The 26,083-nt window shown below is 34.9% G+C and overlaps 3 protein-coding genes and 1 non-coding gene across 6 annotated transcripts; 2 read left to right on the forward strand and 2 right to left on the reverse strand.

Annotated features, from left to right (window-relative positions):
- Nucleotides 1–692: 692 nt before the first annotated feature.
- Nucleotides 693–765, reverse strand: TRNAR-CCU. Its single transcript has one exon. It is a non-coding gene; the product is annotated as a tRNA-Arg (tRNA).
- A 5,780-nt stretch (nt 766–6,545) lies between these two features.
- Nucleotides 6,546–11,727, forward strand: LOC121260948 (receptor-like cytosolic serine/threonine-protein kinase RBK1). Of its 3 annotated transcripts, none has more exons than XM_041163052.1 (9): nt 6,546–6,743; nt 6,822–6,889; nt 7,012–7,479; nt 9,444–9,701; nt 10,096–10,250; nt 10,329–10,408; nt 10,503–10,638; nt 10,802–10,997; nt 11,072–11,290. In XM_041163052.1, the coding sequence occupies exons 2-8, from the start codon at nt 6,877–6,879 to the stop codon at nt 10,955–10,957; spliced, it is 1,266 nt and encodes a 421-aa protein (XP_041018986.1). In that variant the 5' UTR covers nt 6,546–6,743; nt 6,822–6,876; the 3' UTR covers nt 10,958–10,997; nt 11,072–11,290. The 3 variants fall into 3 exon arrangements, with proteins under 3 accessions (XP_041018986.1, XP_041018987.1, XP_041018985.1); XM_041163051.1 differs by having other exon boundaries at nt 6,549–6,743; nt 10,802–10,951; nt 11,243–11,727; XM_041163053.1 differs by lacking the exon at nt 9,444–9,701 and having other exon boundaries at nt 10,802–10,951; nt 11,243–11,727.
- A 95-nt stretch (nt 11,728–11,822) lies between these two features.
- On the forward strand, nt 11,823–13,984 carry LOC121260949. The gene is made up of 2 exons (XM_041163054.1): nt 11,823–12,599; nt 13,696–13,984. Exons 1-2 carry the CDS (start codon nt 11,968–11,970, stop codon nt 13,763–13,765), a joined length of 702 nt encoding a protein of 233 aa, XP_041018988.1. The 5' UTR covers nt 11,823–11,967; the 3' UTR covers nt 13,766–13,984.
- Nucleotides 13,985–16,451: 2,467 nt separating this feature from the next.
- LOC121259501 (crooked neck-like protein 1) lies at nt 16,452–23,983 on the reverse strand. The gene is made up of 7 exons (XM_041161107.1): nt 22,734–23,983; nt 22,559–22,624; nt 18,744–18,888; nt 18,433–18,651; nt 17,785–18,004; nt 17,481–17,676; nt 16,452–16,789 (listed from the first exon to the last, which is right to left on the reverse strand). Exons 1-7 carry the CDS (start codon nt 23,885–23,887, stop codon nt 16,675–16,677), a joined length of 2,115 nt encoding a protein of 704 aa, XP_041017041.1. The 5' UTR covers nt 23,888–23,983; the 3' UTR covers nt 16,452–16,674.
- Nucleotides 23,984–26,083: the final 2,100 nt, after the last annotated feature.

The raw sequence follows: 26,083 nt of genomic DNA on the forward strand, positions 1-26,083 counted from the left end.
CTCTACTTTCACATCCCATGGTGTTCTAATTTTCAGACATTTTAAGTGTTTTTGTTTTTTTTTAGAGGTGTTGTCTTGTATTTATTTTTAGCTAGTAAATGTGTATATATATATATATATTCATTTAAAATGTGTTAAATTAATAATTATGATTGAAAATAATAAAATCTATGATAATAATTATTATTATGAATTTTAATAACTTTCATATTTCTTAAAGGATTTTAAGCATTTTTATTTTTATTGTATCATTTTGCGAGAACGATACAATAATTGTTGGCTTTACTTTACTTATTATTTTTTAGTTTTTGTTATGTGAAAATTGTTCTACAATGTTAAGACCTTCCTCGTTGACTCCCTCTTTTTATATGTTATATTTAATAATAATAATATTATTATCTTGTCTAAAAGAATTTGATATTGGATTTATTTAATTGAACAGAGAATATTTAAATAAAAATATTCAAAGTTTTGGGTAAACATTGAAAATAAATAAATCTTCTATCAAAATAAATAAATAAATCAGATGAAATTGAAAAAAGAAATAATAACTAAAAGAATTTGATATTGGATTTATTTAATTGAAAAGAGAATATTTAAAAAAATATATTTAAAGTTTTGGGTAAACATTGAAAATAAATAAATCTTCTATAAAATTAAATAAATCCAATAAATAATTACGAGTAGTATGACGCGCCAGGTAGGGGTCGAACCTACGACTTTCTGCTTAGGAAACAGACGCTCTATCCACTGAGCTACAGGCGCTTCTTTGCATCCAAAATCTCTGTCAATGTATTAACAAACTCATAAGATCAGCATTTCTCATTACTAAAAAGGACTTCCATTGCAACTGTCTTCTAAAGATTATGATCGTTTTTTAAGCTTTTGGGTCAACCTGATATGTTTTTGTTTTCAGTTATGAATGAAGTTGGAGGTTTCTCGTCCAAATGAATACCAATTAATTAGGGTATAAAATGTAGAGAGTAGGCAAGAGAACCATTTTCAGTGTAGAGGATTTGGTTCAGTCAGGCCTTATCTATAGCACTTAGCCCCATATGGACAGACCTTTTGTTTTTTTCATAACATGTGGGTTTGGGGCTTATGATTAGTCCAAAACACTTGAATTTGTCCCAATGCATCAATAATCACACGTGTTTGCTAAATGTTAGTAAGCAATTCTTCTTTGTTTTTTTAATATGTTGTGGAACATAAGGGTTTGCAACTGGATTTTTTTTTCCTGTCCATTCCGCAACCTGGAAATTCAGGTGCATCCGAGCAGTTATCTGCCCAAACTACACCCGGGCGGGTGAGATGAATCCAGATTCGATTACAGATCTAGTTTCTGTGACTCGATTACAATTAATCAGATCATTTAAAAAAAAAAATGATCAAAGCTTTCCATTATCGTCTTTCCCTTCTAGAGTTATGGGTTTTTCTCTCAAGTCTCTCGATCTCACAAGTTACAGAACACTTTTCCAGTTCAAGTTAAGAGAACAACTGCTAGTCTTCGATTCAATTGGCTTCTCCACTGAGAGGCCAACTGGCCTAATGGGTTGAGAGTGCGAGGTGTCTTTCCGGGAGAAACTACATGGTAAGTCCAATCTCTGTGTGCTCATTGAAGGTAGATGGAAATGGCAAGCTTGCAACTGTGCAAGTGATTCGCTCAATCTATGTCTTGGTGACAGCAATGTAGAACTATAACACTTTAAAGTTTTAAAGTCTTTTAAAAATAAAAAATAAAAACCCAGATTAAATTTGATCATAATCTGGATATTCGGGTTTTAAGTCAAAAATGGAAAAAAAAATTTGGATAACTGGATATCTGTATTGAATCCGGATATCCGTCCGGATTAATCCAGGCGGATAACCGCCCGGTTTTTAGAATCCAGATCCTGATCCGGTTGCACGCCCCTAGTAGAACGTTAACTCATCATCTTTGTTGTTGGGCATACCTTGAGTTAACTAAACCATTACTTCCCTCTTTCTTTTGTTCTGCATCATCTTTTCTGTAATTTTTTTACTTAAATTCTTTCTACAATTTAGAAAAAAATTAAATTTAATTTAGCAAAAACTCTGTAAATTAATAGTTAGGGCTTCAATTTTAAATATGGAATAAAATATTTTAATAAATTATAAAAAAAAATATTGATTATTTCCCTCCAAAACCCTCTCCCTCTCTCATCTCTCTCTCTCTCATGGGTTGGTGGAATTTGGAGCACCAAAACCCGTCTGAAATTGGTTTAAGTGAAAGCTCCATTGAGAGATACATAAAATGCTCTTTCTATAGTTCGAGGGTCCACTCTCTAAAAAACAGTACAAAAAGCCAGCATTAAGGGGACCCTAAAGATCTGGTCTTGTGCTACTTTCTTTATCGAGCCAAGTGGTTTAAGGACGTCAAAGAGAATTCAGTTAAGCGCACTTTTCTACCTGAAGATGGCTTGGTGAGGTTGGTGGATTTGGGTCTTGGGGACTATATATATATATATATATATCTGTGTGTATATGTACCTCTTTAAAAGTCACACTAACGGGTTTAGGGGTTTAGTTCACCCACTAAATTGATTACTCTAATACTCTTCGGTCTTCATCTCCACTCAGTTCACATTTAATAGCACTTGGGTTAATGATTAGGATAGCTAGCAGAAAAAAATGGCTAGCCATGATAACTAACTCTCACCTTTTCCTTCCATGATTGTGACTACTTACAATGACGACCTTCTTGATTTTAGGTCATATATATATGGACACTCTTTTTCAAGTGCATGGAAGTTTTGGTCAGCATGTTTCCATCACCATCCTGTACTTTTTGGTTAATTATAATTGAAAAAATATTTTAACTATAAAGATATTATATAAAAATAATTTATAAATTGAGATGATTTTATAGAATTGGTTAGAGCTATTTTATAATCTAACGTATTATATTAAGTCGCGTCAATTTATAGATTTACTTTTATGTAACCCATTTGTATCTATAGCAATTCTCTCATGATTAAAGATCGAATAAAAACTTCATGATATCAAGTTTCAAGTGTTATAATGGGGTTCAACTCTTTTACGATCCCGTTTGGATACAAAAAGTGTTTCATCTTATCTCATCATTACAATTTTCTCAAATTATTACACAAAATATAATAAACAATTCAATTTTTTCAAATCTTAAAATAATAATAATATTAAAAAATAATATTCTAACAATATTTTATTCAATTTTTAATTTTCATCTTAACCCATCTCATGTCAACTCACTATCCAAATAGCACCGTAATCTTGTTGACTGCTAGTCTAGCTGCCAAATTATTTGCTTGTTTGGAAAAGTACAGTGATGTTTTTCATCTTATATTTTATTAGACAAATGCTTTGGTAACAAAAAAATCACAAAAAAATAAATTTATAAACTACCATGGCTTGGTATGATACGTTAGATTGTAATGTTATTTTTATTATAAAGTAGATATAATATATTATATAAAGTCATATCAATTTATAAATTTACTTTATATGAATCCCTTTGTAGTTGTAATTCTTCTCATTTTATTATCTTCCATTACACATGCTTATGTAGTATTTTATAATAATTTCATGTCTTCCATTACCATATCATTCATACTCTTAAATGTATATAAAAGATAATTTAGATAGATAAATGAATCCATACTTCTCACCGCCAAAAGTATCTTCCACTCGTTTGTCACACGTAGCTTTGTAGTACTTGAATGAGGATGCACGTTAGCTAAGCTAAGCCAACACAACACTCTCATTTGCTTGGAGGTCTTTTATCTGTCTTATAGTCCAATGCAAGACATTAAACTCTGCGTAAGAAGGAAGCATCCTTTGTAATTGCCACTTTTATACCGTCAAGAAGTGCACACTTTTAAGTTGTTAATAGGAATGCAATGCTTCCTTGTCTCTTCTTCCTTCATTATTACTACAAAGACCCCATGTTGGTGCTTTTCTTGTAACCATGCGGCTCATTAATTATGATCTAATATGATCATCAATTGACGACACCATCACATAATTTTGTCTTTAAATTGAAGTAAAATTAGAAAAAAAAATTAAAAAAAAAAGAAGTAGATAAAAGCAAGTCCTTTGTAATTCTAGGTATAAACTCTAAATAGAAAAATTTTGTATAAGTCTTTTGTAAAAATGTAAGTTCTACTAAAAAAACCAAAAACTCTATAGGCAACCGGCCAGAGGAACCGCGAGGGCACTGCATCCCACGTGGCAAAACATTAATTTTTTCCTTACCCCTCATCCCAACATCTTAGTTTCTCTTCTCTGAAAAGTTTCTTTCTTGTTACCCCACTGGTAAGCATCTTCTCTCTTTCTCTCTCTCTCTCCACAACTCCATCATAGGAGCACAATGCCCAAATCAGAAAACCATTATAGAAAAAATACAACTCCCATCATAGAGGCACACAACCACAATAGAGAACCATCACAGCAAATTTGCAACTCTCCCACAAATATTAAATTCACAACTCCTATCATAGAGGTACACGACTACAATAGAGAACCATCACAACAAATTCACACCTCCCCAGTAGTGGCACACAGCCACAACAGATGCACACATAACAAGTTCACAATTCCCAAATCCAACAACTCCCATTAGTGCAAGGTTGTGTTTCAAACAGAAGAATGAAAGGGAAAAGGCTAGCCTGGGTGGGGAGAGAGAGAGAGAGAGTGAAATAGGGAGACCAAGAGAGGAATGACTCATTGTCGCAATGCCGAACGTGAGGGCACAACGAGACGGTGACGTTGGTTGGAAGGAGGAAACGCAGCTTAGATCTTTTGAACCCAAAAATGGTTTAAGTATTACGGGATTAAGAGAGGGAGGAGATCAACGAAACTTACAAATGGCCTTAGGTCAGACGGCAGCATGACGGAAGGGTTGGACAGTGCGACTTGCAAGTGCAAAGAGGGATAGAGAAACGAAATGAGAGAGAGAGAGAGGAACTCTTCTTCTTCTAAAATTTGAATTTTTTCTCCTTCCTGTTTCGTCTTTTTTTTTTTTAATATATCGGCTGACGTCAATTCTCTCAAAGTTTTGTCGCTCGGTTGCTTGTAGTAGAGTTGAAAAAAGAATAAAAATTTTATTTTTTGATATGGGATCCACTCTTTTATTAAGAGACGAGATTTATCTATTTGAAATTTGTAAAAATTATATATATATATATATATTTTTTAAAAAAATCTATAACTACGATATTATCTCACTAAGTAAGATATGATAAATTTATTATTATTGGATGATTATTTATTAGATATTTTTTTATTATTTAATAATGATGAATATATCCGATCTTACATAAAAATAAATAAAAAAATTGAGAATATAATGTATAAAATTACTTTTGCGTGGCATCCGGGTGCGTACGGACATTGGAGCCGTCCAAATCCATTGAAAAACAACAAAAACGATAATGAAGATGAAACGTACATAGTCATGAGCATCACATAAAAAGACGTTCCTTCTCAGTTCCGAAACTGCCCTTAGGAGCTTCAATACTTTACATCAATTGCCCCTCCCTCCATATAGGCTGCGCTTATGAACGTTAGTCACGGCAAAACTCACGAATCATAAGAACCAACGGCCAGGATTGAATCTACTAATACACTTCTCCGAAAAAAAACAAAATCTGTATACATATATATTTGAATAATTCTACTTCATTTCTTGAAATTTCAAATATGAGTCATATCATATATTTTTTAAGTCAAATTGTGATAGGAAAATCCAAGACTTCGAGTCAAAGAAGGAAGAATTTTTTTGATTAGTTATTATTTATTATTTTATATTTTATATTTTATAAAAAATACTTTATATTTTAAAAAAAATTGTCAAATATAAAATGTGAGAATAAATAATAACTGATATATAATAAAGCGTTTTGTTTTACAACCTCTACCACATTCTACATTCTATATTTTTTAAAATTTTTAAAAATTTTAATATTTTTTTATTTTCTTTTGAGTTTATTCTTTTTAAATTATTTTAAATTTTGTATTTATTATTCGTATTTATTCATATAATAAATATTTGAGAAAAGAAAAAAATAATAAAAATTAAAAAAAAATATAAAATATAGAGTACGAAGAAGTTGTGAAGATTTATTTTATAACAAAATCCGTCAAAGAAAAATGTAATGTATATACCTGGATTCTACTTAAAAATGTTTACAAATTGATACTAACATAATACGTATTGGATATTGTTTAAGGTGCTTAAGTTTTGTATATTCTTTTTGAAAAAAAATAAATAAATTCCACTATTAAATTTTTTTTTTTAATTTTTCATTTGTTTCTCAAATTTATCAACTTCTTTCAAATTAAATATACCGTTCTTATACATCTTAAAATTATAAATATTATTTATCTTTATTTTTAAATAAAAATTATTTACAATTTGATCAATGCCATTCAACTACGCCATTTATAAAGAGAACACGTAAACCAAGCATTTATGTTGAATATTAATAATAAGGGTGATGTTTTTGTGTAAAAAGATGAAGAGAGAGTTATCCTCCATACAAGAAGTCCGAATAAATATGGCATTAGATTCCGGTCTTCAGCCAACTGGTTTTCGCTTCCTCTGAACCTTCAAAGAATAACCAACTCCCAAAGATATATACCATTTTTAACTGACTTTTGTCAGTGTCTTCCTCTTTTTCCCTCCCCCTCCTCTGCATCGTCTTGTCCCCACGCTACATCTCTTCGACTCCCCAAATGTAGAAAAGGTTGTTCTTTTGTTTGTTTGGTTTCTTATGTTTTGTTTTTTATGAGGCTCTATCTTTCTCAGGCTCTTTCTTCCTCAGGTTCTTTCTTCCTCTGGCTTATTGGATAATCTGAGAAGACCTCGATATCTTAACCATGTCCGTCGAAGGTGAAAGCTTTTGAAATAGCGTTTAATTTGATTTCTGTTTTTTTTTTTTTCTTGGGAACCAAACAAAAGAGTCTGGGGGTCTCCATTGCTGAAGTTGTTGTTTCCTGCAATGGATTACGCAGAGAGAAGAGGAGAAACAGGGGAAACCCCAGATATACAAACGCCAGAACCTCATATTTCTACCAAGAAGCAGGAAGTTTCCGACGATGACGAGTCGTCCCCGAGAGGTGTGCTGGAAATCCCTGCTTTGGGTGCCACGGACTCGGACCACACAGGGAGCAGCAGTTTCAGCTCGTGTATCTCTCCCACGCAGAAACCGGCGCCTACTCCTCCGCTCCGAGAGAGCCATGGTGGGTCGCAGTGGAAGTCCGTGATCGAGGCCTTGAAGAGGAAATCCATGAGGAGGTTCTCCATCATTCCCTTGCTGTCTGCGAGCCACGAGTTTTCCGCGAAAAATCTGAGCAGGAAGTTGGGTCGGATTCGGAGCGCCGAGGACGGGATTGACAACGATGGGATTCCCAGACCCAAGCCATCTTGGAGGAGCTTTGATTATGCCGAGCTAGCTGCCGCTACGGATAATTTCAGTTCCGGTAATCATAAGCATTTCCTTTTCCTCTGTTTTTTTCTTTTTAAATAATCTTTTCATTAGAAATATAAACATCTGAACCCTCCCAATCATCTTTGATTATCCCCATCAAAATGATATTTACATACAACCGTTCTACCAAACCAAAGGCCACCGGAGGTGCCCAGAAAAAGGCAGAAAAGGCCGCCGGACCACCGGTGGTCCATTTGGCCGACTAACAATGCACACGTCATGTTTATTATCTGCAGCGAATACATACATAACATCGACATGTCATGACTCATGTGACTCATGTTATGTTTTTACTTGCTAGGAAACGAGCAAAATTCAGTTTATTTTATTGCAAAAAATACTGCTAATGAAACTGCACAGTGAGCTCAGGCGTACTTTGTTTGTTGGACTTATCCACCTCAGATATTGATCGGGATAATTCATTCCATGGTTTGATTTAGAGTTAAGTTAAATTAAGTTGAGTTGAGTTGAGTTGAGTTGAATTATTTATAAATAATAATGAATTGAGTTGATGAAATGATTTTTGTGAAATTTATTTAAGATGAGTTTAGATGTACTTAAATATTAAAAAGATTGTGAGTCACGTATAAAATAAATCTTGAATTGAGATGAATTTAATGTTTTAAGAATTAGATATTTAAACGTTAGATTTAATTTAAAACTTTAATTTATCTAATTATAAATTTCAAATGGCCTAATTAGATGCACTTTATTTTCCTGGCTTTATTTTTTGAGTCTAGTCAGACTAGTCTACTCACCACAGAAACTATCAGCTAGTACATTTTTAGTTTAAGATTATGTTTGATTATAAGACTTAATTGAGTTTAATTGAAATCAATTTAATTTTAAATTAATTTAATATTCAATCACTTAATTTTTAAATTATTAAATTTATTTTAATTTAAAATTTTTTTACATAAGAGATTTATAATTTTTTTTAACTTAATACATCTTTATGTGTAGGATTCATAATTTTTTTTAACTTTTGATAAAAAATATTAAACTTATTTTAATATTTAAATATATTTTAAACTCAATTTATATAATTTTTTCTATTATTTAATTTATTATTATTTATAAAGAAAGCTAAACCAGAGTTCAAAATCGAAACAACTGAGCTATTAGGCTCGGCCGCTATTTACCGAGACAGCCCTAGAAACTTTTCTGTAGGGTGCGACCTTTTTGACCGAACTTTATAAATAGAGGGAGGAAAAGAGGAAACATATTGTGGGCCCTGACTGCTTGAGCTGATATGTGCCTAACCTAGGAAAACCTGGCCATGCCGGTGTATTGGGTTGCCCGTGGGTCCAACCGTCCAAGATCTGTTGCGCCATTTCTGGCAGGATGAATAGAGTAGGTTGGGAGAGTAAATGCATGCTGCTTGCTTAGATGTGTTTGCGCTTTCAAACAGCTCGAAAAGGCATTTGCTTTATCAGACAAGTTCAATGCAAAACGCTTTCATCAAAGAGGATGTTGATTGTTTTTACCTGACATTTATGCTTGTATAGTTTTCTTGAATTTTGCATGTTAGTGTTGAATTTGTTGGGTTTAGCTAAAAAAAAATATTCTGATTTGTGTATTTGTGAGTAAAATGTTGGACTTGAAGATTAATTTCCGTTGGCTTTTTTTCGATTTGTGAACCTTCATTATGCATAGCAGGCCAACTTTATGCGCCGAACTATTGGTTTGATGGCTGCAGCCATGGTTGTTGAGGAGCTTTTCTCAGACTGGGACCTCTTTTGCTACCCTTTTCAGACCTTATCTTTGTGGGTTATCATCAATTGTATCAGACCTATCAGTCATAATGTAATTCATCTTAAATTAATTACATAGATCTTAGGTAATTTATTTGAAGTATTTAAGTTATGAAATCATTTTTAAAAGGCTGATTAACTTTTAATAGTTACTTGTTATTAGATTGGTTTATGTTCTAATGTTTGCATAAAACTTTGATAGAGAACATGATTGGGAAAGGCGGGCATGCTGAGGTATACAAAGGATGCTTATCTGATGGTCAAGTTGTAGCAGTAAAAAGGCTAACAAAGAAAAAGAAGGAAGAGGAGGATAGAATTAGTGATTTCTTGTCAGAGCTTGGGATTATTGCACACATAAACCATCCCAATGCTGCTCGATTACTTGGTTTTGGGATAGATGGGGGTCTGCACCTCGTCCTTCAGTTCTCCCCGCATGGCAGCCTTGCTTCTGTGCTATTTGGTGCTGTCTCAATCTCTCTTTTTTTTTTTATTATTTATCTGTTTATTTCTCCTGGTATGATTGTTTGAAGTTCACACAATGAACATACACAGCAGTTTGTATGTTACAAATTTACTCATTCTGCCAAATCAGCTACATCTCTGCTTCACCAATCAGTACTAGAGAGTTTTTATGAGATGGGAATTTCCCACTCAATCACTGGGAATTTAGGTAGTTTGGTGGTAGCGGATGTTTGAGATGAATTGTTTGGTGTACTAGTTCTTGACTAGGCGTCTTATCTTGTATACGTCTTGTGTACTTGGGCTATATCTATTTCCTATTATATTATTTACAGAAGTGTTTAACCAATGATCATAGATTTATTGGGCTGATGAAGAGGCATTCAGCATTTCAGGTTCATCTGAGTGTCTGGAGTGGAAGATAAGGTTTAAGGTGGCTATAGGGGTAGCAGAAGGATTGGATTATCTTCATCACAATTGCCATAGACGCATTATTCACAGAGACATCAAAGCCTCTAATATATTGCTCACCCAAGATTACAATGCTCAGGTATTTTTCTACTCAAAAGAAGAGTATTGAACTTGACATATAGTAAGTGGAGTTTTGTGATTCATCTATAACATGCAGATTTCTGATTTCGGACTCGCAAAGTGGCTGCCAGAAAAATGGGCTCACCATGTTGTCTTTCCAATCGAAGGCACATTCGGGTTAAGCATGCATCTTCAATGATTTATTAGTAGAATTTCTGATTTCAAAAGGTTAAAAGTCATCTGGGCTTATGAATCTTTATATAAATTTCAGGTACCTGGCTCCAGAGTATTTTATGCATGGGATTGTTGATGAGAAAACTGATGTCTTTGCATTCGGGGTACTATTACTGGAGCTCATTACCGGTCGCCGTGCCGTTGATTCAAGTCGACAAAGTCTTGCCATATGGGTATCATTCCATTTTGTGCTACAACTTGTAGATTCTGAACAATGTTTATGCAGATTTAGATTTGGACATGGAATGTTGCTTATAGCTCCTATGTTTTACAGATCATGAAATATTTCTTTCAAATGTAAGAATGACAATTTGGTTCTTCTTCTGTTATGCATAGGCAAAGCCGCTGCTGGACACTTATAATGTCAAGGAATTAGCAGATCCACGATTAGGAGATGCTTACGATCCCAGCGAGATGAAACGTGCCATGTACGCGGCTTCAATGTGTATCCACCACTTATCCTCCATGCGTCCGCAGATGAACGGAGTATGAGTTTTGCTACCTTGCCTTTTCAGTTTCAGGTCAAATTTATCAGAAAAATTCTTCTCATCAGCTACTATTTACCATCTCATATCCCACACCCCACACCATATAAAAAAATCCCCACACCTTGTGAAAAAGCTATAGGATGTAAGAGTGAATAGTGGCTGATGCATAGAATGTGGAGTGTGAGAGTAAATAGTGGCTGATGTATAGCATTCCTCAATTAATCAACTTGTGTCGTAAAGAAGTTGCACAATTGATCATGAATGCAATGCAAAAATGTGTGCAATGCAGGTTGTGCAGATACTCAAGGCAGAAGAAGATGGACCACTTGAACCAAAACCAAAATCAGTGGCAGCAAGATCACTCGTTTTTAATGCTTGTGACCTGGAAGATTATACTTCCACCACTTATCTCAACGACCTCAATCGCCACAGGCAACTTGTGATGATGGAGTAATTCCTTAGCCATATGTTCTGCAGTGTTTTTACTTGTTCCTGTGTAAGTTAGGAAAAAGAAAAAATGGTATGGCCCTGCCGCAGTTGTTTTGTTCCTTCCTGAAAAACACTACAGATCAGAATGGTGAAGCGGCGTTCAAATTTCCATGATCACTGGAAAGAAAACTCGCCCAACCAGACACGGATAATTGTGTACTACATTGTATTGTGTCTGTACTGCTGCAATTATCAAAATTGGAAACCCCATATATATATATATATCTATGTTCCATGTGTTTGGTTTAATATACTGCACAAGAATAAACATTTAAATACGTAAAATCCTCGCACCAAATTTCTCTAGGAAAATTAGCTGGGATTCTTCAAGTCTCGATGATCTTTTCTTATAGTTTATATTTTTGGGTGATTTTTTTTTTTTTTATAAATTAATTTATTTTTAGTAAAAAGTTAATTTAATATGTCCCGGATGAGTTCTGAGTGCATAAACAAACCCCACCATATATACATTGTCAAATCTTAGAGAGAGAACGAAAGGGTTCTGGAGACAGAGATAGCACGCTAATGGCGCCAGAAATTGTTCTTCAATTGGCGCTCCTAACCCTAGCGTTAGCAATGTTCTTCGCGATCCACAGGCTCTCCAAAGGAGCCCTAACCAAGCTCAGAACCAAGCACCGAGCAACCCTCCTGTCCAACCGCCACTTCGTCCAAGGGTCCCATCTTCTGGATCGGGCGCGATCCACACCCCACCGGATCCAATCCTTGACCCACGCCAAGTCAGCTCTGCTCGAAGCCGAGAAGGCCGTCTCGCTCTCCCCGAAGGACCCGGCGCCTCACATCCTCAAAGCCATGGCTCTGGACCTCCTCGGCCACAAGACCTCCGCGCTCAGATCGCTGGACCTAGCCTTGTCCTCCCCGCGCGTGAGGTCAATCGTCGGGAAGGAGCGCGGGGACGCGCTGGTGAAGAGGGCAGAGTTGAAGCTGGGGATGAATCGGAAGCGACGAGTCGACTCGGCGGTGGAGGACCTGGTGGAGGCGGTGAGGTTGAGCGGGAATAGCAACATGAGGGCGTATTGTTTGCTAGGAGAATGTTACGAGTGGAAAGGAAGAAAAGAGGAGGCCAGGGAGGCATTCGAAAACGCCTTAAGGGTCCAGCCTGATTCGGTCGCGGCTCGCCATGCCTTGGATCGTTTGAGTTTGTAGTCTCTACTCTGTCTGCAAATTGGAAGATTTTGCTTTCCTTAACAATGCTAATAGGTTTTCTGAACACTTTTTTTTTTTTTTTTTTGGCTTGTGTGTGTCAAATCTAGCAAAGCCTTGGTGTAGATAGAAATGAATTTAAAGAAGATGGAGTTTTACAATACTAAGGAGAGATGAACTATGCTGATTTTCTTGCTTCAAATGTTACCTTCAATAATATGAATTCCCTATCAAAAAAAATAATATGAACTTCAGCATTAACATACTGAGAATTATATTAAAAACAGTTAGGGTAGATTTGGATAGTGGGTTCAGATAAGATGAGTTAAGATGAAAGTTAAAAATTAAATAAACTATCATTAGAATATCATTTTTTAGTATTATTATTGTTTTGAAATTTAAAAATGTTAAATTATTTATTATATTTTACGTAAAAATTTGAAAAAATTATAATAATTAGATGAGATAAAATGTAATACTTTTTGTATCCAAACCTAGCTTTGAAAAAATAATGAATATGGAATGTTCACTCCCACCTTAAATATAAATTACAAGACTTTGTAAATAAGAGTTAGCATTATGTTTGGATAGTGAGTTGAGTTGAGATGAGAGTTGAAAGTTGAATAAAATATTATTAAAATATTATTTTTGTTTTTGAATTTGAAAAAATTGAATTATTTATTATATTTTGTTTAAAAGTTTGGAAACATTATAATGATTAGATAAGATGAGTTCAAATTAACTCGCAATCCAAACAACCCTAAGAGTAATATTACTCATCTTATTATTATTCTATTATGTTTTACTTGTAGGTCTACTATTTAATATTACATCAAAAAATATTGAGAAAACGGTAATAAAAATATAATAAATAGATTTTTCTTATTGTTAAAGAAGGTAAAATTTAAACATGTTATCCATGGATATTAGAAAACCTAAAATATTTATATCTCTCTAGAAACCCAAACCGAAAATCACCTTAGAGGGGTTAGGAGCTTCGTCCCTCCATACTCCCAGATGTAGTTTTCTCCAAGTATTTAATTTTTCAATACGTGTTTTGGTTTTTTTTTTTTTTTTTTTTTTTGATCAAACCATGGAGAAGTGGTGTTTGATGTTTTTCGATGACCCGCGACTATCACGCGTCCCACCGTGGGGTCTCTAAGGTACTGATCTTATCGAAAGTTTCGTCAAAAGGAGTAGCACGTGATCCACACGCGTGGGTCAAAGTTCGCACGTGGTCTTCACGCGCCACCACACAGTGGGCACTATTGCTGCCACATGCGGCATTTCTGGGGTCAACGATCTCAATAGCTTCAGGATCGACGATCCAACACACTCCTAGTGTGGAACGTGTCCTTCAAGTGCCATTATAGCCTCCTTGCTCAGTGTTTTTTTTTTATTTTCAGTATATTTCAAGTTTCTATTTTGTTGTATTTTTTTTTCAATTTTTCCTATATTTTTTTGTTCTGTTGCTTGTAATAGGTAAAAATAAAAATAAATAAACTATTGGACTTATTGTCTATAGCAGGAGAACCTTCTCCTCCAAAGGAGGATGAAGGATGGTTTTCTCTCTCCTCATTTCGAGGATGGGAGTTGGTTATCTTGTTTTTCTATAGTGTTATATTCTTAGACAAATTAGGATTGAAATATCTGTTCTTACATAGTCTCATATCTTAGAAGGTTTTGTCATTAGAGAGCTTATAGAAGTTAAGACAATATCCATCACAAAGAAATTTATGTGAGAGGAAATCATAAATAAATGAGTAGTTTAGCTTGTAATTTAGATTTTTTTCTGTATTTATCATTCATAACTGTAACTTCGATTTTATTGAATAAAATGAAGTCTATTTTTCATAAAAAAAAATAAATAAATAAAATTTCAAGGGAAGGAGCACTGGAGGGGGTAGATTTACACTTTGTTCTAATACTCCCTTTGAGCTAAACTCCTCATCAATAAGTAAATTCGGCATATATAATATTTAGGTAAACGAGATAAAGTGTTGAGTGAATGTTGAAATCTAATACCATGTGAAAATAACATTTATCCCAAAATTTTGAGAGATTGATTGCAGTCTGACAAGCAGCAACGATTCAAGTTTTTTTTTTTTTTTTAAAAAAAAAAAAAAAAAAAAAAAAAAGCCAACAACGATTGAAAACAAACGAAGCAAATAAATAATTGGGCCAGGCTAGAAAAGACGATCAACCGTGAACACTAGCCTACCAGTACCAGCACAAGCTTATAACATCAACATTATAAAGTCAAAGTGGGCCCATTTACTCCATGAGTTAATCTCACTCTTTACCTTCTCTCGGTATATATTCGCGAAGGCTAGTGATAGGGTTATTATCTATTTATTATTTATGTACAGTTTAAGTTTTTTTATTTTTTTTATCATTTTTTAAAATATTTTTTAATATCTTTAATCACTAAAAAAATTAAAAATATATATAATTTTACTAATACCCATTTCCTTAATTATTAAGTAAAATTAAAAATTAAAAAAAAAATCAAATATAAATTAGATAGTAAATGAATAGTAATAAGATAGTAACCTTATTATTATCCATTCGGGAAATATGTTTACGCCAGTTTTTTTTTTATACACATTAATGTGGTAAAATCTTACCTTAATAAAAAGTTAACTGAGGTTTAATCGATGAGAGAACTGACTAACACAGTAGCGTATAAAATCACATTTATGAAAAGTGATACAGAGATAAAAGAGATTATATAAAAGTAAATTTATAATAAATTTATATGTTTTCAAACAATTCATTAGATCTATTTTATAATAAAAATAATTTTACAACCTGATATATTGTATTCCTGATATATTGTATCGAACACGTCAATATGTGAATTTATTTTTATATAATTCTTTTTTGACTGAAGTATATAGCAAAAGCATATCGTCGTGGCTAATAAAGATCAGATCGACCGGTAGAATCTCTAATCGCATTTGACCTGCTCACGCAGCTCTACGGCACGTGCTTGCAGCCCCTTGAGTTAAATGCAACTGGCTGAGATAATTTTCCCTATGTAACCCTTTGTAAATCCCATATTTAGCCAAAATAATTACTTTTTGTACCGAGATTTATGATAATTTGGTTAGCTACAAATCTTTGTTGAGAAGTACGTTTTTATTTTTACAAAAGAAATGAGATAAAGGCAAAATGAGTCTTTCTTTTTTTTTTTTAATGGGATCCAATATAAGAAGGTTTTTTTGGGGAACAAAAACCTTTATTTTATTTTTTTTTTAACATTTTGGGGAACAAAATGAGTTTTTTTTTGTTTTTTTTGTTTATGACATATTTTGAATCTTAACAAGAGAATGCACAAGATTTCATTTTTCATTTTTCTTTTTATTAAATGCAATCTCTAGAAATAATAGGTTGGATTGACATTGTAAGAAAATTCAGCAATTACAATCGGTGTATAAACAAAAGTTCAAAACATCAATAGTTTTTTTATGATAGCTGATGTAGAAGCCTTTCACATGAATACCGTGTTGAGTATCTCAATAAAGAGAGTTGCAATTAAATTTTTTTTTTCTTTTTTCTAAGAAAGTGACACTTGGTATATTTTTCCAAAAGTTAAAAGAAATAAAAGAATACTTGCTAGCTTAACCTTCAATAGCAGAGCATGCATAGACAGACCCACTAGGACCAAGACAAAAGAAGATCGATCATGGATGTAGTTCGAGTCCTCCACAAGAATTATGGACCCCCTTCATTTCGTTGTTTGTACTAACCGAACTCTCACTACTAGACCAAAACTATAGCCAACAATCAGTTAGTTCAAAGTGCAGTAGAGGAATTGAACTACACCATTCAATACTTTTGAGCCGTGAAGGAATTGTTGCTTCCTCGCCAGGGTAATACATTCTCTGCGTCTAAATTCCTAAACGCTCCCTAAATTTTTAGTTCCACAAGAACAAAGTCTTTTGGTGCCACAAAATTTAAGAAAAATCTGACTAGCTAGTAAACTATTTCATTTAAACCCAGTTAAAATATAAATAGAAAAAGTTGTATTTACATACATGAAATGCCGGAGTCACAAAAGCAACCGTGCTAGTCATCGTCAGAGGAGAGCTTCTGCTTCTTCCACTTATAGGCGGCTTCTAGTATCTTAAGATTTGTGGTCTGGTTTTCTTCGGGGAATAGATAGTCAATGTACTCCTCATACCTGCCACATCAAATTTGTTAGCATTCACAAAAAACGAAAGGCTAAAAATGGAATAAAACATAATATAATCAAAACTGCAGCCCGCACTGGTTGATTGAGAAATCAATTTATGGACCAACTTGAAACAAAATAATAATCTAATGTCTATTCTTGATTACAATTGTGCGCTTGTCTATTCTTACACGTGGGACCCACAACTTTTTTCAACTTAAAACATCTTTATATGTGAGACCCACAACCTTTTTCAATTTCTCATAAAAAGTATTCAACTCATCTTAACATCCAAACACACTTTAAACTCAATTTAGATGGACCTCACATAACTCCATCCACTACTCAACTCACTACTATTAATAAAGAACTCAACTCAGTTCAGCTCAACATCCAAACGCAGCCTAAGACATCTGATTCAGCACCTCTGTAAATATCAAGCGAGGTATGCGATGACTCCTAAAATCGGCTATTGTTGATGGTAAACTTGCCAATAAAAAGTATTGGGCTCCTGTCTCATGCACAAAACTTTATCCTGTGTCCAAATTTTAGTAATTGAATCCTAACCTAAAAGTTCACTAAGCATGTCAAAATGATATGGTTAGTGTTCAACTCTTTGCGTGCTGCTGCCGGTGACTTTTTACGACACTGTAACATCAAAATCTTATGAAGAAAGACTAGTAAATTTAGTTATACATACCCAGCAGGACCGTCCTCGGCTACAATAGGCCTCCTCTTTTTGAGCTTCTTTGGCAGCTTAGCCTGGACTAAACCAACATCACCAAGCTCACCAAAACTGCTCTCCATGGTCAACCACTCCTCTAACAGCATTGCTCTCTCTTCTTTTAGCTCAGGTGCAGATGTTCTTAAGTAGTTGATAGCCTTCTCAAAAACCCCTGATTCATTTGGGGGAAGGGGATGGAAGAAAATAGAATTTTAATGTTTGTTTTATTTGGTAATAATTGAGAAAACTAAACAATAGGATTTTGCGAGAAATTGCTTACTTCTAGCACGCTGAATGCATTGTTTCTTTTGTTCATAGCGATTTTCTTGGATGCTATCTTCTGCCAAATCCAAGCCCCCAGCATCCTCCTCCATAGCAGATGCCTCAAATTTTGCATAGCTTATCCACACCTTCAGGTGCTTTGTTCTGTCTAGAAGTCTCTCATAGAGCTCTCTGGTCCTTTCGAACTCACCCTCAGATATTTCAAAATCAATATACGTCTGTCATGAAATGAATCAACGTATTATTACCCATAATCTCAAAAGCAAGATTACCAAAAAGCATTAAAATTTTCTTAAAATAAAGTTAATCTTCTATATTAGAGATCAAAAGAGCGATCACCACATCCAGAGAAAATTGTTATATCAAATGGAAAAACACTTCAAATAAGACAATAAGATGAAATTTATGAGTCAAAAAAGTAAAAAAGATTCAAAAGAAAGAACTTTACCTATTTTATCTGCAATTAAAAAAGGTATAAACAAGAAGAAGGTGCCTTTATGTTGGCCTCTTTCTCCTTATTTCGTGCAAAGCAATTTTAAGAATCAAGAAACAATAACAGACTACGGAAAACAGTAAAGAAGAATAATAGACTTTTTTTAACCATATTTTAGCTTTTGACTAAAATGAGGAATGCCTAAATATGTACCTTCCACAATAACTCCGGCATATCCAGTGCTGGTTGGGCAATTGCAAGCTCAAAAATAGCCCTAGCTCGCTCAGTCTCAGACAAAGATCTCTCCAACTCCGCGTACTTGCTCCATGCATAACAGTTTTCTGGTGACCACTCTAAATACTTCTCATAGATTTTACGGCAACGATCTATATTTCCAAGCTGCAGCTCTATCTCAATATACTTCTTGAATATCTATTTTTCAAAAAAGCACAGTTGCAATTGTTAGACTGTACTCCCTTACTTTTAGAGTATATAAAAAGACTTGGTATCAATCTGTAAATTACCTTATCTTTAGGAGCTTTCCCAATTGCATTTCCTAGGACTTGTCGTGCAGCCTTGAGATTCCGCTGCCGGATCTCAAACTGGGCAGCTAGAAGCCATATTTTTGCAAAAGAGAATTTCTCATGAGGAATCAACTTAAGACACTCACTGGAAGAATTAATGGCAAAAGAACAAGACAACATATTAGTATGTCATTTAATTGGCATGAACAGTTGTCTAAGAAATTTACTGCAGGTGTAATGAGATTTCAATTTTTCATGGTCATTAACAACCAATTAAGTGTATAGCATAAAAATTTCCTGGAAAATTGAAAAATTAAAATAACCTCTCACAGTGTTAATGAACCATAAAATAATTACTTGCAAAACATATACGCTACCGTACTCAAAATGTATGGTAACATTTTCTTTTCTATGAACATTTGAACATTCATCCATATAAAGTACAATATTTTCCCTAGGTATCAAGAGTGGAGAGAAAATCAGAAATAGTTTCTTCATATTTAGCCTCAGTATCTAGCCTACAAAGTATGGGAAGAAGAAACAAAGAAATAATTGTCTCGCTCCCATTTCTTTTATCTAACTTTTGTCTAGGTAAGTACCAGTACAGCTTTATTAAGACGAAAAAGGAAGCGATAAGAAATCATGGCATGTGGTTGGTGAGTGTTTAAAATATGAATTGACTTGGAATGAGTCCTCTCCTCTTGTGAGGGTGGGGTAGTTTTTCTCTCTTGGTTCCGAGTGAACAAAGAGCTTTGTCTCTTGAGCAGAATGTCTGAAGAGTCACAGAAAATGAACAATGAAATCTCTAGTCTCTGTGAGGGGCTTAGGTTGACTGATGAAGAGCGACAGGAAGTAGTAGTGAAGGAAGAGGAGGTACTGCTGTCAGTAGCCAAAAGCAAAAAATGCTTGGTTGCACACATTGCTGCAGATAAAGAGGTTAACAAAGGCGCCTTCATATCAACAATGTCAAAGATGTGGCATACTGAGGGCCGGATAATGTTTAAAGAAGTGGGATGGAACAGATTTCTGATTTGAGTTTCAAGGAGAAAAAGAAAACAATCGTGTCATGCAGGCACGTCCATGGTCTTTTGATAAATTCCTTGTGTGTTTAAAGGACTGTAATGGTGAGTCTACTCCAAAGGATATTCAGTTCAATTATGAACCATTCTGGCTTCAACTTCATGATATGCCATTCACGGGAATGAACAAAAGTATGAGGGGTCTTGGAGAAACTGTAGGGAAAGTGATTATGGTTGATATGGATGGAAGTGGCACGGGGGGGAAAATTCTTACGTGTGAAATTTTTGGTAGATATTACAAAACCTTTGGCTAGAGGTTGCATTCTCAACATTGGAGATAAAAGGTTTTGGATAACTTTCAAGTACGAGAGGCTGCCAATTTCTGTTGTCATTGTGGTGTAATCAAACCCACTAATCGAAGGTGCTCTGGCTAGTTTGGGTAGTAGAATATTCTCAAAATACCTGGGAATATTCTACTACTATTCATTATTTTATTATTACTTTTCACCTACTTTTCACTACTATTCAATATTCTATCATTACTTTTTCATTATTTTTTCACTACTATTCACAAAATATCTGAAATCACCTCACTACCCAAACGCAACCGACATGGGGAGAACTCAGGGTGAAGATTACCAGATTCAGTATGGCAGTTGGTTGAGAGCTAGTAACCAGAAAGCTCCCACTGGTTAGCATAGAAAGGAAGAGGATGATCGACTAAAGGATCTCACTGGAAGAGTCCGGCAAGGTAGTTCTGGCAAAGGGCTCTCAGGTAGTGGTAAACAATTCAAAAAGGAAGGTGGAAAATTCTCAGTTAGTTGAAACTGATAAAAGCAACTCCATGATTTCAGGAAGCAGGGTGGAAATCAAATCCTCTTCTTGTGCCACACATGTGGTTCATTCTCCTAATAGCAGCCAGGTTGGTCTTTCATTTCTTTATTTTAATGATAAGGTTGTTAGTAAGGAAAGCACTAGATCTCGTTTGCATTCAAAACCCACCTCAACTCATCTCATCTCATCATTACAACTTTCTCAAATTTTCACACAAAATATAATAAACAATTCAACTTTTTCAAATTCCAAAACAACTTTCTCAAATTCCCACACAAAATATAATAAATAATTCAACTTTTATTCTACTATTTACAAACCATCTCAACCCATCTCTAAATCCAAACCACTCCTAAGACTTCGTCTAACTGGAAAAGGAGAGCTAGAGAAGGTATTTCATAGAAGGTTGCAGGGTTGAATGAATCCCCCATGAACCTGGACGTGTTTGATTTTTTTAAGAAAAGAAATTTAGAGGTTGAAGCCGATAAGTTGACTACTAAAAGAGCTAAAATACAAAATTGTGTGGTAGGTAAATAACATTATGAACTGGCAGAGGCTGCAATCATCATGAATCTCATTTGCTGGAACTGCCGAGGGCTTGGGAACCCTCAAACAGTTCGTGAGCTTCATCTTTTGATGAAGGAAAAGTTCCCAAGTGTGGTTTTTTAAATTGAAACCATGTGTAATAGAAAAAAAGTTGAAAGGTTCGAAATAGGCTGCGGTATGATCATAGTTTTGTGGTGGACAGTAGTATGGGTCAAAGTGGTGGTTTAGCAGCTCTGTGGAAAAAGGATATACTTGCTGAGTTTTTCTCTTACTCTCAGAGCCATATCTCTTTGACTATCACTAATTCCGAGGATGGTAAGAAATGGATGCTGACAGGCTTCTATGGCAATCCAGTGGCAGCTAAAAGAGAGGGCAGTTGGCAATTGTTGAGACTTCTTAAACCCAATCAGCAGTTGCCTTGGTTATGTATGGGGGACTTTAATGAAATTATTTCCCCGGATGAGAAGTCAGGTGCTGCTACTAGACCTTATAAACAAATGGAATCATTCAGAGAAGCTCTTGAGGATTGTGATTTTAAGTGACCTGGGTTTTATAGTCCCCAAATTTACATGGTGTAACAATAGGGAAGGAAGGGAATTCACTAAAGAAGGTTTAGATGGAGTGCTGGGAAACAGTAACTGGAACTAGCTATTTGGCCTCACAGAGATACATGTTCTTCGTGTTCTAAGTTCTGATCACTGCCCTCTCTTTGTTTCTTGTCTGAGAGATAAAAGGGAGTTCCATCAACAGAGGAAAATTTTTAGATATGGAGCTAGTTGGGCTAACAAAGAAGATTGCAAAAATCTTATTAAGATATATATAAATATCAGTAGCACAAACTTGGATATGTTCTTCCTGTGCTAAGTTCTGTTCTAAGTTTGTGCTTAGAAAGTAGCACAAACTTGGATCGCAATCCAACATAAGAGGGTACTAAGAAAGAAAGACTTGAGCTCCAGCACCGATCTCTCGCAATCCATGAAAACAATAATTCCTTTCTCTTCAAGATGCCACAATGACACAACAGGTCACTCTCTACCAAAATAAACTACACTGGAGAACATTTGAATTTAGCTTTGATATCTATACATAAACTATACGTGAAAGCTTGCAAAGAGAACTACATCAAAATAATATCAACATAGCAACCTCTTGTGCAGGCCAAATCAGAAGTACTGACTCTTAAAACTTTCAGTTTGATGTGATGCACAGCAGTACATACAAGAAAAGAAGCAACAAGATACGCCAAAAGAAGAAGAAGAAGATGATGATGATGAAAAGAACAGGGAAAAAAACATCCGATCAAAACAACAAATATGTAAGTTCTAATTTACCAGGTTTCTAAGTCGAAACAGAACATTAATTTTAGAGAGTCTTTATTTTCTTTTCTTTTACTCCTTTTCGCAATCATAAACGTACCGATACACTTCTCTCGTTCGTTCCATGTCTCCAGCATCAAGCTCTTCGTACAGGGCATAATTAATCCTAACATTACACATTCAACAAATAATCAACCATCAACACATTACAAAACAAAACAAAGAAAGCTACAAGTTTTCGAAATCCAAATTCTCAACCACGAAAATGCACCTACCACAAATAAATGTACCGCTGCCAGTATCGCTTCTCCTCGGCGGGAGGAACGTTCGCAATGGCCCTTTCATAAACCTCCCTAATCCTTTCCTTATTTCCCACGCTCTCTTCCAACCGAATGTAATCAAACCAAGAGTCGTAATTCAGCGGATTCTTCCTCACCTCTTCCTCATACTGAAACCTCCGTTTCCCTACTATCGCATCTTCAATCCCCTCTCTATCCCCATACTGCTTTTCAAACGCCACAAACTTCCTATACAAGTCCTCAGCTCGCCCTTTCGGTATATGGTCGAGAGCAAACTTGTAGATACACCTCGCACGCTCTGTCTCCTTGCACCGCTCCTCGAACTCGGCAAATGCAACGAACAACTGCTCAGCCTCCTCATCGTCAGCAAGCTTCTCTACCGCCCTCTCGTACACGTTCCTCGACCTAGCAACCTCGCCGTTCTTCATCTCAAACTTGGCGAACCGAATCCAAGCACCGACCTTGGGGTGGCATTGAACAAACCGCTCAAAAATCTGCCTAGCGCGCTCGACCTCGTTGTAGCGTAGCTCGAACTTGATGTACGAGAGCCAGCCCTGCTGGTCCGGCATCCAATTCATCCATCTCTCAAAGACCTGCCTCGCGCCAGCGACATTGCCGAGCATCTCTTCCATGTGAATGTACTTGTACCACAACTGGTCCACTCTCGGCAAAAGCGCCACCGCACGGTCCCATACGTTACGGGCGTGGTTGATGAACTTGTTCTTCATCTCTACCTCGGCGTACTTGAGCCACAGCGTGTGGTTCCGGTAATCGACCTCGAGAGCGCGTTCCCATACGGAACGTGCGCGATTGAAGTCCTTCTGCGACTCCTCCCACTGCGCGTACTTGATCCAGACGCTGATGTTCCATCGGACCCGGCGGATGAGGTCCTCGAACTCTTTGCGCTTGCGGAGGCGGTAGTCGGCAAGTTCGGCGGCATCGGTAATTTTCTGCTTCGGCGGTCGGATCTCGGCTTCTTGGCGCTCCCTGGCCTCCCGGAGGATCTGCTCGGCGGTGATTTGGATAGGAGCCGGTGTTTTGTTCTTGACTCTAGTCGGCCGCGGGAGCTTAACCTCCGTATCCTTTCGCGTTAGGTAGCCAAGACTGGGATCGGCATCTTTCGCCGCCATCGTCGATCGATTGAGAAGGAAAAGCGTCTCGATTCTGGATATCTAATCTAGGATGCCCCCAAACTCTCCGTAACCTAAATGAATTTCATTTAACAGCGATACCCAAACACACGTACAAATTTAAAATGAAGATTTTTTTTTTTTTTTTTTTTTTTTTTTTTTTTTTTTACAGTAAAATGAGGATATTGATATTTAGGAGAGTGATGTTATTTGTTTTATAAAAGGTACGTGCTATACAGAACCTTTATATTTTTGTACAATACTTAAAAAATATAATTTTATTTTTTTATTTTCACACTTCATATTTCATATTTTATATAAAAAAAAATTTTATTATAAAATTGTCTCTTATTTATGACGTAATTGTGTAAAATTCTCTCTTTTTTTTTTTAGAATAATGTTTGATCATCTTAATTTTTATTATCTTCACATTATTTTATAATATAATATTAAATAATTAGAGATTATTCATTATATTTTATTTGTAAACTTATCATCTAATATACATCATAAAATAATAAAAAAAATAGATGATAAATATATATATATTTTTTTATCATTTTTAAAACACTAAAATATTTGTAAAATTTTGGACCAACTCAACCGAAACGATAATTTTTATTTCTAAGGAAACATATTATAGATCTTCTTAAATATAAGGAAAATTATTTATTGCAGCCTATTGTGTACTGCAGCTGCAGCACATTCTGTGCTGTATTTAAAAAAAAAATTACGTGTGGAGTGTGCGGAGAGCAAGACTAATGTATAGCCGCACTCTAAATATAAAGTCACCTATCTAAAGGTGGATACTGGATAGTATATTTTGTTTGATGGATAAAATTACATTTTTATCTTTGGATTTGACGAAGAATGTTTTACTTTTTTTTTTTTTTTTTTTTTTTTGTGACTCTTTTATCTTCTCATTTAGTTAAAATTACTTCTCCTTAAAGGTTTTCAATTAGATAATTGACGTCTCTTATTTTGTTTTTTTATCTTTTCTTTAATATCTATTTTACCTTAATTAAGTTGCATTATCTCTTAAATAAAACTATATTTTTATCCTTGAGATTTTTTAGACCAAAATTTAATCATTTTGGTCATCCCTTGTGCTATGACTGGATAAGGATCAGGAACCTATGCAATTTTTTTAGGAATAACAAGTATGGTACGAGTTATTTAGAAATTAGATCATCCAATAATTTTTCAGTCTATTAATATCTACAAAAAATACGTAATTCAATCACACAAGTAAAAGTATTAAAGGATGTCAAAGCTAACGATATATTCCTAGTCTCTTATATTTTGCATTATTGTTAGTTTAATTCAAAACATTAAACCTTTAAAATTATCTTCATATATGCAAGTAATATAAGACTAACCCATCTCATAAAACCAATTCTATAAGAGATAATGTTCATTCCTTATAAACATGTCCAATATATTATCTACAGATAATGTGAGATTATTCCTCAACACCTTCCCTCATGTACATGCCAATATTTTTCCTGATCCTTGTTACAAGATAAGTAGTATGGGCTCCATTCGTCCTATGGCAGACTCTGATACCATAAAAAAATTCATAAGTCTAACTCATCTCATAAAATCAATTTTACAGAAGAAGATTGCTCATTCCTTATAAATATGTTCAAGATTTTGTCTATAAATAATATGAGATTATTCATCAACACTAGGCACGAGACTTTGTTGTAAAGTAAAAACTATACATGATGCCATATCAAGCCCAGGTAAGCATTTATTTGAGAACTGGCGAGAATGGGCATTTGGCCCAAAAAATGAAGAAAACCAGATTCCAACCGATTCCTTGGGAGCCTTCTTTGATGGTTTACGCACGTATGCTCGTTTCAGTAGTTTTGAAGCATGTGAGTTTTGACCGGGATGATGATTATTTTGCTGCTGCTGGAATATCAAAGAAAATAAAGATATTTGAATTTAATGCACTCTTTAACAAGATGAGTATGGGAGGTTTCTTGATTTCTTTTAGACATATCTTCAATTGGGTTATGCTAGCAACTAGATGCATGTATGCAATCGTTCATTGATGATCATTAATTACTATGTATTTCTGAAAATTGATAGTTGATACTACAATATATACATCATTATTAGTTAATCCATGATATTACAAGTTAATTTCGAACACTGGAGGTTTCTTATGGGCTTTTCCCTGCTGCGTGG

The sequence above is a fragment of the Juglans microcarpa x Juglans regia genome, chromosome 4D, assembly GCF_004785595.1.
Source record: "Juglans microcarpa x Juglans regia isolate MS1-56 chromosome 4D, Jm3101_v1.0, whole genome shotgun sequence".
Classification (NCBI taxonomy): domain Eukaryota; kingdom Viridiplantae; phylum Streptophyta; class Magnoliopsida; order Fagales; family Juglandaceae; genus Juglans; species Juglans microcarpa x Juglans regia.

Excerpts from the sequence above, each read along its gene's own strand:
- LOC121260948 (XM_041163051.1), top strand. Across the intron at positions 9,702-10,095 it reads CCTTGCTTCTGTGCTATTTG|GTTCATCTGAGTGTCTGGAG; the intron begins GTGCTGTCTCAA and ends TCAGCATTTCAG. Across the intron at positions 10,409-10,502 it reads CCAATCGAAGGCACATTCGG|GTACCTGGCTCCAGAGTATT; the intron begins GTTAAGCATGCA and ends TATAAATTTCAG.
- LOC121260949 (XM_041163054.1), top strand. The coding sequence starts at position 11,968 with ATGGCGCCAGAAATTGTTCTTCAATTGGCGCTCCTAACCCTAGCGTTA. Across the intron at positions 12,600-13,695 it reads CATGCCTTGGATCGTTTGAG|CATGGAGAAGTGGTGTTTGA; the intron begins TTTGTAGTCTCT and ends TTTTGATCAAAC.
- LOC121259501 (XM_041161107.1), bottom strand. The coding sequence starts at position 23,887 with ATGGCGGCGAAAGATGCCGATCCCAGTCTTGGCTACCTAACGCGAAAG. Across the intron at positions 18,005-18,432 it reads TGCCGGAGTTATTGTGGAAG|ACGTATATTGATTTTGAAAT; the intron begins GTACATATTTAG and ends ATTTCATGACAG. Across the intron at positions 16,790-17,480 it reads GCCGAGGACGGTCCTGCTGG|GTATGAGGAGTACATTGACT; the intron begins GTATGTATAACT and ends TTGATGTGGCAG.